This window comes from Mauremys reevesii, linkage group 3 (genome assembly GCF_016161935.1).
Source record: "Mauremys reevesii isolate NIE-2019 linkage group 3, ASM1616193v1, whole genome shotgun sequence".
NCBI classification, from domain to species: Eukaryota; Metazoa; Chordata; order Testudines; family Geoemydidae; genus Mauremys; species Mauremys reevesii.
This window is the reverse complement of record NC_052625.1, coordinates 41875099-41887585: the sequence shown is the minus strand read 5'-3', so window position 1 is coordinate 41887585 and position 12487 is coordinate 41875099. Positions and strand designations below refer to the sequence as shown.

Here is a 12487-nt window from a genome sequence, read left to right as displayed (position 1 = left end):
CTGGTGCCAAGCCCCACCCCGGGATACACCGCCTGGCCACCTGACCACAAGGGGCAGTGCTGGCGCGAGGCGCACAGAGAGAAGGAGGCGGGGGGGAGTCAGAGTGGGAAAGGGCGGGAGGGGTGGAGTCACGGAGGAGGCGGGGCACACGGGAGGGGGCGTGTCATGCCGAGCACCTGACCCCTCCCCTCCCCCCACCTGTCCCTTTGTTTTCGTTACACGTGGAATTTCCAGGAGCCGTGACGTCCCCCCAGCCTGGGCAGACGGAAGCCAATGGGCGGGAGGGGGCGTGGCAAGACGCGAGCGTGCGTCGGGTCAAAGATGAACCTGGGGATGGTGGCTGTCCTGGCCCAATCCTGCTCGCACCTGCCTGCGACTTCGCGCCCTGTCCTGGGACGTTGTACCTGCGTAGCCGGTGAGTGCGGGGCCGTTCCTCCCACCCCGGGGAGTCAGGGCTGGAGGAGCCGCCACAGCCACAGTCGCAGCGCTCAGCGGCGGGGACCGACCGCTGGCCGGGCTGAGCTCGGGTGCGATGAGTTTGTGACGGGCTGGCGGAGCCGGGGCAGCCGCAGGCGGTGTCAGCGGCCGGGGATAGGAACCGGCCTCTGCCCGCCCGCCCCCTGTGGTCTCCCGCGCTGGGTGCCCCCCACATCGGGCAAGACGTCACGGGGCGAGAGGCGCGGAGGGAGCCGGCCCAGGTGACTCGCCCAGAGTCAGTGGCAGAGACCTGGACACGCGAGGCCCCGTGCTCTGTCCCCTGCCGCCGGGGGGCAGGCGGCACTGCCGGCAGGGGAGGCCTCAGGGCCGTGAGGTGTTGGGGGGGGGGGGGGGTTGTCTAGTAGCAGGAGTAGGGCTAGAGTAACACGTAGATGGAAACGTGCCGTGGCGTTGCCTTTTGGCCCTGCCAGCGAAAGCAATTAACTGAAATGAATGAATAATCCTGCAGTCACTGCTCACGTGCCTCCTGGTCACTTTTCCTGCTAATCGTTTGTAAATTGTAGTGAGGTTGAATAGCGATGCTATAGTTTTATTTTTTTACAAAGCTTCAACTCATTAAGACGAACGTCTGGATTTCAGTACATTTTAAACTAAAATGTTTTAAATAGGCATGCCCCTTACAAGCTAGCAGTAGCAGATGTTCAGGATGGGTTGTTGTTGTTGTTGTTGTTTTTAATTGGCTTTTGGAGAGACTGAAGAAATTCTTGGTTGCAGCCCTTCTGTTTTTTGATGGGGAAAGTACTAGACATTACACCCAGTTTTATAGCCTAGCACAAAAAGTGTGCTTTTTAAGTAGTATTAATGAAAAATATACTTGCATCCTACAATTTTATTAGGGATTTTATATGCCCATTATGTTCATTACATTGAAAATATTGCGTTTTATTGAGTGTATTTTTCATATGTATTAATGTATATATTTTCCTTTTGCTAGGAGATCATGATGGCTTCAAGGATGTTTAGCCCATATTTGCTATTCTGCCTAGTGTCTGCATTCTTGATCTCTGTAGCTGAGGAGCATGCAGAGGAGAGTCATCAAGCAAATATTCGCCTTGATAAGAACCTAGTACAAGACAAAGAGTATGTATTTTGCATTCTGTAAATGTAAACTTGTATTGCTCAGTAATTCACTTTGAATTTGGAGACTCCAGTATACCATGAGACTCAGGGGCCTGGTAGCCCTGTCTACACAGTATGGAGAATCTCTTAGCCATACACACTGTTATTCCTTGTATGTACTGGCCACGGAAAGCATTCTGGGGGGAAGTGTGTATTATGAACACTTACGGTGTGAGATTCTCATCCTCTCTCCTCTTTACAGTGGAGAGAAGAGCCAGATCCTCATAAAGGGGCACTAAAAGCTGATGGTGGGGGAGGATTCACCCAGTACAGGCTGTGTGGAAGACAGTCATAAGGAGATAGCCTTGGGAGGCTACTGTAACTTACAGGCCCCCAGCACTGTCTAAATTATATCAGAGATCTCTCTAGCCCCTGTAGCATATCAGTATCAAGAGGGCACAATGTTGGCTTAAAACCACCATACACTCGCAGACCAGGGGAAGAGAAGTTCTGTGCCACATATCTAAGAGATTCAACACAGAATCTCATCCAAAGTGTTGTAGACTATTTCCCTGATCAAAGAACAGTTAAATATAAACAGGCCTTTAAATATTAAACAGCTGGCATTTTTTATTTTCAGCCACATCATGGAACACTTAGAAGGTGTAATTGACAAACCAGAATCTGAGATGTCCCCACAGGAGTTGCAGCTCCATTACTTCAAAATGCATGATTATGATGGCAATAATTTGCTTGATGGATTAGAACTTGCCACTGCTATATCACATGTACATAAAGAGGTGAGCAGTATTTATAACAGCCCACGTGTCTCTTCAAAATGAGTTCTCAAAAGTAGTTCCAATTAGAACATGTATTTTCTGTGTAGTCAGATTTTCTGTAATATTAGTCTTGTTTAGTGTTATAAAAGTACTAAGTAAACCATATCTGTAACTTTACAATCCAGAGCGGCCCTATCTTAGCTTAGACATTGTGGCCTGCTAGGGTGAATGTGGCCTGAAAGAGCATGATGAGTATGCTGAGGAGAGAACAGCCTGGAGGGCAGGGGTAGAAAGGGGAGTTACTAGCTGTGTGGCCAGTATGTTGCAGTGCTGTTGTGAACATGCCTCTTTGCTGCAAGTCTGTTTCTCCACCTCTTCAGGTTGGTAGCCCCTTATTTGAAGTCAAATATTTTCAAATCCCCCTTACACCTACTATAAAAGTATCTGTTATAGGTGTACGTGTGTGTGTACTTGTTTTAAGAGAGTGATAGAGAATATTTGACCTTGAAGAATAACTGTGCATGTGGAATGAGGGAGCCAGATATTCTTTGCTTTAGATGTAATAAAACTTTCAGCCTTCCATGGCACTGCAACCCACTGATTGAGAGAAACTGCTGTAACTAATATCTTTCTCGTAGGAAGGTGGTGAACACTCCCAGGCAATGAAAGAAGAAGAATTAATTAGTCTAATTGATGATGTCTTACGAGATGATGACAAAAATAACGATGGATACATTGATTATGCTGAGTTTGCAAAATCACTGGAATAAGTGTTTGTTTTTTTTAATTTCTTCTAGTTATATGCAAATGTGACCCAGTATAATGTGACTTATTACAGTCTATTATAAACTAATTGTACAAGCCACCCTCTGTGCAGTATTCATGGTAGGAAGATATGTTCTTATTCCACTCTAATTCTTTAGGTTGGAATATCTGTGTTAGTGAGGAAAGAACACTACATAAATCAGAAGTGATGAAATTACACTTGACTAAAAGTAACTAGCTAGCTCAATCTTGAAAGTGCTAATATGAAAAATTACTAATTACATATGCTTCAGCATCAGTTGGCAAACTATTTTACATTCCTAGTATAAGGATAGTGAGAAAGTAGACTATTTTCCTCTATCAGTTAAGAGCCCTAATTTAGAAAATGCTAGGAAAGCAAGAAAATGTGAACATGTGACTGTAGTGCTCCTTTACAAGAAAAATTCTTCCTAGCTCCACATTAAACATACAACTTACCAGAAATAAAGCTTGTATATAAGTACAAAAATTCAAAACATAGAAATGGTAAGATAAAACAAGATTGTTGAATGTGGTTTATGAACTTTTAAATGACAATACCCTATGGAGTTCGTCTTGCAAAAATAAATATATTTTTAATACCCATTTATATTTTTCAACTTCCTCCCATAAGTCAGGTTTTTCTATAGGTAGTACTTTACTGGATTTTTCTCTACCCTAAATGGTCTTTTTAAGAAAACATAAGTATTTTTATTACATTTATTGCTGTAGCATTTAATAGAATAGTTTCTGAAAATTCATTTTGAAGTTCATGTTATCAAACTGGTTTAATACAACACTTCTGTTTAGTTTTTTCTATACCATGGACTGCTCTTATGTTATAGTATTATTCAGCACAACAGTATAATCTAATACAGTAATACTGCCTTGTTAAGGTTCATATTGATGTATCTTGACACACGTTATGGTGTTATTTTTAGAAAAAATACAAAGTATTTCGTTACTAACACTTTGAACAGCTTAAAGATACTTGAATTATCTGCTTACGAAAATGGTCGTAGGAGTATTTTTAATGTTTTGGTTCAACAAGACTCAAGTCAAGCAGATTTAAGTACAGAAGTGATGTTCTGCTTTTTTTTTTTTTGTGACACTCTTAAGTGTAGCTTAAATCTCAGTGCATCAAGCAATCAGGTTCATGACAAAGAATCTAAATGCAGGCTTTTCTGTAAAGACACTTTCTGTATAAAACTATTCTTATGAGGAAAAATGCATTTGTAAAGTTTCCTGTTTAAATGTTTGTGCAATGAAAACTGTGGGTCAGATATTCTTGTGATATTTCCTTATTTTGACAGATTTGTATAATGGCTTATGTGGGATATACAAGCAATAAAATTTTGAAGCTGATGCAATAGCTTGAAGTTGAAAGAATAATACAAGAATACTTCCCACTTAAATTCTTCAGGGGGAAAAAAAACAATCTACCTAATTCTACCAGCTGAATTTCCTTGCTCCCATTATTTGTATTACTGTAGTGAATAGGGTCCCTAATCATGGAGTAGGACTGCATTATGCTTGGTGTTGTACAACATAGAACAAAAAGATGATCTTTGCCCCAAGAAGTTTAAGACAAGAGACCGACAAATGGGGGAAGTACAAAGAAACAATGAGACAGTATTGGTAAGCATAATAGGTAGTGGCGCTAGCACACCAGTGCCCTAACCTTGTTGCTCATGTACCTAAAAAAAAATGAATAAAAACCAGTCTAGGGCTATGTCCCTCTTTGCTCAATAAAATCATTATTTCTGGGAGCATGTAGCTTTACAAAGATTCTTCTCAATGAGATTATCTTGATAAAATTAATGTCAGTTCACTTTAGACAATTGAAAAAGTCAAATCTAGTGCCAATCTAGGAGGTCATCTAGTCTAACCCCCTCCTCAAAGCAGGACCAATCCCAACTAAATCATCCCAGGCAGGGCTTTATCAAGCTAGGCCTCATAAAACACTAAGGATAGAGGTTCCGCCACCTCCCTAGGTAACCCATTTCAGTGCTTCACCACTCTCTTAGTGAAATAGTTTTTTCTAATATCCAACCTAGACAACCCCCACTGCGACTTGACAAAACAAGGAGCAATAGCCTCATCTGCCACCACTGAGAACAGGCTAGCTCCATCCTCTTTGGAACTCCCTTTCAGGTAGCTGAAGGCTGCTATCAAATCCCCCCCCTTACTCTTCTCTTCTGCAGACTAAACAAGCCCAGTTCCCTCAGCCTCTCCTCATAAGTCATGTGCCCCAACCCCCTAATCATTTTTGTTGCCCTCCGCTGGACTCTCTCCAATTTGTCCATATCCTTTCTGTAGTGCGGGGACCAAAACTGGATGGAATACTCCAGATGTGGCCTTACCAGGGCCGAAGAGAGGGGAATAATCACTTCCCTCAATCTGCTGGTAATGCTCCTACTAATGCAGCCCAATATGCCATTAGCCTTCTTGGCAACAAAGGAACACTGTTGACTCATCCAGCTTCTCGTCCACTGTAACCCCCAGGTCCTTTTCTGCAGAACTGCCGCTTAGCCAGTCAGTCCCCAGCTTGTAGCAGTGCATGGGATTCTTCCATCCTAAGTGCCAGACTCTGCACTTGTCCTTGTTGATCCTCATCAGATTTCTTTTTGCCCAATCCTCCAATTTATCTAGGACACTCTGGACCCTATCCCTACCCTCCAACATATCTACCTCTCCCCCCAGTTTAGTGTCATCCACAAACTTGCTGTGGGTGCAATCCATCCCGTCATCCAGATCATTAATGGAGACCTTGAACAAACCCAGCCCCAGGACTGACCCCTGGGGCACTCTGCTTGATACCGGCTGACAACTATACATCTAGCCGTTGATCACTACCCATTGAGACTGATGATCTAACCAGCTTCTATCCAACTTATAGTCCATTCATCCAATCCATACTTTTTTTAACTTGCTGGCAAGAATACTGTGGGAGACTGTAGCAAAAGCTTTGCTAAAGTCAAGGTATATCATGTCCACCTCTTTCCCCATATCCACAGAGCCAGTTATCTCATCATGGAAGGCAATCGGGTTGGTCAGGCATGACTTGCCCTTGGTGAATCCATGTTGACTGTTCCCGATCACCTCTCTCTCCTTCAAGTGCTTCAAGATGGATTCCTTAAGGACCTGCTCCATGATTTTTCCAGGGACTGAGGTGAAGCTATAGTTCCCCTGATTCTCCTTCTTCCCTTTTTTAAAGATGGGCACTATATTTGCCTTTTTCCAATTGTCCGGGACCTCTCCCAATCGCCACAAGTTTTCAAAGATAATGACCAATGGCTCTGCAAACACATCAGCGAACTCCCTCAGCACCCTCAGGTGCATTAGATCCACACCCATGGACTTGTCCAGCTTTTCTAAATAGTCCTTAACCTGTTCTTTCCCCACTACGTGCTGCTCACCTCCTCCCCATACTATGCTGCCCAAGGCAGGAGTCTGAGAGCTGACCTTGTTCTGTGAAGACGAGGCAAAAAAAGCATTGAGTGCTTCACCTTTTTCCACATCATGTCACTAGTTGGCCTCCAGGGCCGGCTCTAGGCACCAGTGTTCCAAGCATTGCTTGGGGCGGCACTTTTCAAGGGGCGGCACTCCAGCTTGTTTGTTTGTTTTGGCAGCAGCACTCCGGTCCCCCTTTTTAAATTTATTTTATTGTTTTTTTTGGGGCGGCAAAAAACCTGGAGCCGGCCCTGGTGCCCTCCCCCATTCAGTAAGGGTCCCACACTTTCCCTGACCACCTTCTTGTTGCTAATAGACCTGTAGGAACCCTTCTTGTTACCCTTCACATCCCTTGCTAGCTGCAACTCCAATTGTGCTTCGGCCTGCCAGATTACACTCCTGCATGCTCGAGCAATATTTTTATACTTCTCCCTTTGTCCAAGTTTCCACTTCTTGTAAGCTTCCTTTTTTGTGTTTAAGCTCACCGAAGATTTATCTGTTAAGCCAAGCGGTCGCCTGCCATATTTGCTATTCTTTCTGCACAGCGGGATGGTTTGTTCCTGTGCCCTCAATAAGGCTTCTTTAAAATACAGCCAGCTCTCCTGGACTCCTTTCCCCCTCATCTTAGCCTCCCAGGGGATCCTGCCCATGAGTTCCCTGAAGGAGTCAAAGTCTGCTTTTCTGAAGTTCAGGGTTTGTATTCTTCTGCTCTCCTTTCTTCCTTTGTCAGGATCCTGAACTCGACCATCTCATGGTCACTGCTGCCCAGGTTGCCACCCACTTCTACTTCTACCAATTTTGCCTTGTTTGTGAGTAGCAGGTCAAGAGGAGCACAGCGCCTAGTTGGTTCCTCCAGCACTTACACCAAGAAGTTGTCCCCAACACTCTCCAAAAACTTCCTGGATTGTCTGAACTGCTGTATTGCTCTCCCAGCAGATGTTAGGGTGATTGAAGTCCTTCATGAGAACCAGGGCCTGTGATCTGGAAATTTGTTGTCTGAAGAAAGCCTCTTCTACTTCATCCTCCTGGTCTGGTAGTCTATAGCAGACACCCACCATGACATCACCCTTGTTGCTGTCACCTCTAAACTTAACCCAAAGACTCTCAACAGGCTTTTCTGCAGTTTCATACTGGAGCTCTGAGCAATCATACTGCTCTCTTACATACAGTGCAACTCCTCCACCTTTTCTCCCCCGCCTGTCCTTCCTGAACAGTTTATACCTATCCATGATAGTGCTCCAGTCATGTGAGTTACCCTCCAAGTCTGTTATTCCAATCACATAGTTCCTTAATTGTGCCAGGACTTCCAATTTTTCCTGTTTGTTTCCCAGGCTTCTTGCATTTATGTACAGGCAACTAAGATAACTAGCCGATTACCCCACTTTCTCAGTATGAATCAGGAGGCCTCCCAGATGGACCCTCCTTCTTGTGTTTCCTCCCGATATCACATTTCCCCACTTACCTCAAGGCTTAGGTCTCCATCCCCTGGCAAACCTAGTTTAAAGCCCTCGTCACGAGGTTAGCAAGCCCATCTGCAAAGATGCTCTTCCCTCTCTTCGTTAGGTGGATCCCATCTCTTCCTAGCAATCCTTCTTCCTGGAACAACATCCCGTGATCAAAGAATCCAAAGCCCTCTCTCCGACACCACCTTCATAACCGTGCATTTACCTCCACATTTGGATGGTCCCTACCTGGGCCTTTTCCTTCAACAGGGAGGATAGACAAGAACAAGACTTGCGCCTCAAACTCCTTTATCCTTTTTCCCAGAGCCACATAGTCTGTAGTGACCCACTCAAGGTCATTCTTGGCAGTATCATTGGTATCACATGCAAAAGTAGGAAGGGGTAGCGGTCCAGGGGCTTGATCAGTCTTGGCAGACACTCCGTCACACCCTGAATTCTAGCTCCAGGCAAGCAGCACACTTCTTGAGTTTCCTGGTCTGAACAACAGATGGATGACTTCATCCCTCTTAAGAGGGAGTCCCTGACCACCACCACCTGTCTCCTCCTCTTGGGAGTGGTGGTCATGGAACCCCCATCCCTAGGACAATACATCCCATGCCTTCCGGTTGATGGGGTCTCCCTCTGATCCCTTCCCTCAGAGACTCTTCCAAACCATTCTCTGCCATAGTACTTGTGCAGAGAGCCTGAAAATGCTTTCTGACATCTGTCTGCATTGGGGATACATGGGTTTGCCTCTTTCTTCTTCTGGAGGTCACATGCTGTCAATTTTCTTCTCCATTCTGCACTGCCCTCTCTGATTCTTTAGCATGCTGTGCCTGCAGTACCAAACACTGACTTCTATCCAGAGAATCTTAATTATCTGTGATGCAACACAGGGTTGATACTTGAGTCTCTAGTCCTTTAACCTTCTCTTCCAATATGGATACCAGCTTGCACTTCGTACAGACAAAGTCGCTTCAGTCGTCTGGGAGAAAGACAAACATGGCACATCCTGTACAGGTCCCAACATCTGATCATTCACTATCCATACTGTCTTCCTTCTAAGAGCCTCTTCAGGTGTTGTATTTATTGCTCACAGAAGCCTGAAAGGCAAAAACACTCTGCGGGACCTACCCGCAAGAGAACTCCCAGGCAAACTCCCTTTATTGTCCTCTATTCGCCGCTCACTCAGTTCACAACTGGCTGCTTTTTTTATTCGTCTGAAAATTCATGCCAGGACTTTATTATTCTGTTTGTTATTGCCCTGCTCTCTAAACATGTGTCCAAACTCTGCACTGAACAGTAATCAACAAATAAATTTAAAAAAATTAGGATTGGTTCACAAACAGTTGTACAGAAAAATGGCAAAATTAATTAAAAAAAATATTCGGAGTGAATTCCACCAGCTCAATGCTTTTGTCATATGCAGTATAACCACTAGATGGCATATGTGACACACCAACTCCTATTCTTTGCAGTACAGACACTCCCCGGGGGTTATGCAAACCTGACTTACACAAATCCGCACTTATGGAAAGGGTTCCATACGTTGGTTTTTTTTTGGCATAATTATGGGTATACGTCCCCAACTTATGCAAAATTCAACTTAGGCAAGGTGTTCCGGAATGGAACGCTTGCGTAAGTCGGGGAGTGTCTGTATATGAATTATAATGATTGACTCAGAGAACAATAAGAGCTATTATTACAGTATCATCTTACTATCCCTGTTATAGTCAATGGTCCCTTAATGTTTCCATTACGCAACCTTCACTTTTTTTGGATTTCTGGGTTGCAAAAATGTGATATGAATTGAAATTTGGCTACCAGTAACTAACCTTCATTGTTTAGTGGATCTATTTTTGTAATTGTATTTAAAGGAATGTCAAAGTAACTTGCATTTGTCTTACTGTCAGCATAGTGTAATCCTTGAAAATAAACGTGAGGCAGGATGGCCTAAGCATCAGACTTGGAATTCCTTGGCACTCTGGAACCTCTTAGTTGAAATATGATTGGATCAATTTAAGCAAGGTAGAGACAGTGAGCTCCTCCAATTTTGCAACTGTAACTATGCTCAGGATCTTTTAGAAGACCTATTAAATACTAAGATCTTGCTTGCTTTGCAGCAACATTAAAGATCCCATTTTGTAAGGCATAGGGATCTATCCTACTGTTTTGGGCCAAATTTTTATCTTAGAACCAGTCCTCCTTTTATGCAGTATTCTGTGTTCTTGTTGTCTGCCCTCCACCCTAGAGATGGATATATATCTGTAGTATTGTAAGTATATAGTATACAAAGAACTTTGGGGTCTTTTGTGATGCAAGGTTGTCTATTATTTATTAGGACAAACGTCTGTGGATTTTATCATCACAAAAATTCCATACAGAGTGAATTTCCGTTATAAGGACAGCTAAGAAAAATCATGCTTCGGAAAGATGAGATTTCTGAATAGTGGCATTTTCTTTCCCTTCCCTTTCTGCATCCCATTATAAATCCTAATAGTTATCAGTATGTACTGGAAGACCCCCCCCCCGATTTGCGTGCAGAACTCTCACTAATCTCTGAGGCATGCAGATGGAAGTTAGTGTAATATATGACCCAAAATATATTAGACACTGCCATTTTAAAATGCAATGTAAATAAGACAGTGTTGCTGGCAAATATAACACTTTATAGCACTTCATCTTTTCACAGAGGGCATTACACATTCAAGGGATTTTACAAACACTGGACCAGAATTATTCCGGTTTGATGGAAACCAGGCTGCAGGGCCCCAATACCCGCAAGTTTGGCCATAGCGGGGATATATACATCATAAGCAATCTCCAATCTCTGCACCATCAGGGCAGAGCCAGCTGGTGAAGCCCACAGAGTGGGTTGGGCCCATGACCCAGAAGATGTACTGATTCAGTGCATAATCTTGGGAGTCTCTGCCAATGGGATTCATTTGGAGCTGTGGCTACAATAGAAACCTGCTACCCTGATGTAATTGCTGAGAGAGGTTTGCCCTTCTTGACTGGTGAAATCATCCCGAGGTGCAACAGCCTCTGCAGACGAAAAGGTGGTGATGTAAATTACATCTCATTGTGCATGTAGGAGTGAATCATGACCTATAACTAATTAATTTCATGACAATCAATGAGGTAGCTAGATGCCATTGAAAGAGGCAGGTATCATTGAAATGTAGGGCTGGAAAGTAGGAACTTGAAAAGTCATCAAGGTTCTGAGGCAGGGCCAAGTAAACCTAGACCATTCATGGCAGGTGTTTATCGAACCTGTTCTTAAAAACCTCCAATTATGGGGATTCCACAACTTACCTTGGAAGCCGATTTCAGAGCTTAACCATCCATATAGTTAGAAAGAGTTTCCAAATATATAACCTAAATCTCCCTTGCTGTAGATTAAGCCCATAACTTCTTGTCCTACTTTCACTGGACATGTAGAGTCCTGTCCTCTTTATAATAGCCGTCAACATATTTGAAGACTGTTGTCAAGTCTCTCACTCAGTTTCTCAGGACTAAACATGCCCAGTTCTTTTAACCTTTCTTCATAGGTCAAGTTTTCCAAACCTTTTATTATATTTGTTCCTTTCTTCTGGACTTTCTTCAATTTATCCATATCCCTTCTGAAGTGTGGCACCCAAAACTGGACACAGGACTCCAGCTGAGGCCTCACCAGTGCCAAGTAAAATGGGTCAATTACCTACATACAACATTCCTGTTAATACCCCCCAGAATGCCATTAGCCTTTTTCGCAACTGCATGACATTGTTGACTCATATTCAGTTTGTTATCCACTATAACCCTGAAATCCTTTTCAGCAGTATTATCACATAGCCAGTTAGTCCCCATTTTGTAGTTGTGCATTTGATTTTTCCTTCCCAAGTGTACTACTTTGCACTTGTCGTAATTGAATTTCATCTTGTTGATTTCAGAGCAAGTTTCCAATTTGTCAAGGTCATTCTGAATTCTAATCTTGTCCTCCGAAGTGCTAGCAACCTGTCCCAGCTTGGTGTCATCCACAAATTTTATAAGCGTACTCTCCACTCCATTATCCAAGTCATTAATGAAAATATTGACTAATACCGGACCCAGAAATGACCCTGTGGAACCCCACTAGATACATCCTCCTGGTTTGACAGGGAACTATTGATAACTAATCTTTCAAGCAGCTGTGCACTCACCTTCCAGTAATTTCACCTAGACCACATTTCCCTAGTTCTTTGTACAAGGGCTTGTCTACACTACAGGACTATTTCGAATCTACTTAAGTCGAATTTGTGGATTCGACCTTAATAAGTCGAATTTGTGTATCCATACTAAATACACAAATTATTCTGAGTCCACATTCACGGGCCAGCTTACTTGGAAGCGGTGCACTGTGGGAAGCTATCCCACAGTTCCGCTGCCCATTAATGCATGCTGGGAAAATGTGTCGCCATTGAACCGTCAATCCCGCCTCCTCTCTTCCTAAAT

At 43.6% G+C, this 12487-nt stretch overlaps 1 protein-coding gene across 1 annotated transcript; it reads left to right on the top strand.

Moving 5' to 3' along the window:
* Positions 1 to 261: 261 nt before the first annotated feature.
* On the top strand, positions 262 to 4484 carry MCFD2 (multiple coagulation factor deficiency 2, ER cargo receptor complex subunit). The gene is made up of 4 exons (XM_039532812.1): positions 262 to 415; positions 1433 to 1578; positions 2198 to 2357; positions 2975 to 4484. Exons 2-4 carry the CDS (start codon positions 1439 to 1441, stop codon positions 3104 to 3106), a joined length of 432 nt encoding a protein of 143 aa, XP_039388746.1. The 5' UTR covers positions 262 to 415; positions 1433 to 1438; the 3' UTR covers positions 3107 to 4484.
* Positions 4485 to 12487: the final 8003 nt, after the last annotated feature.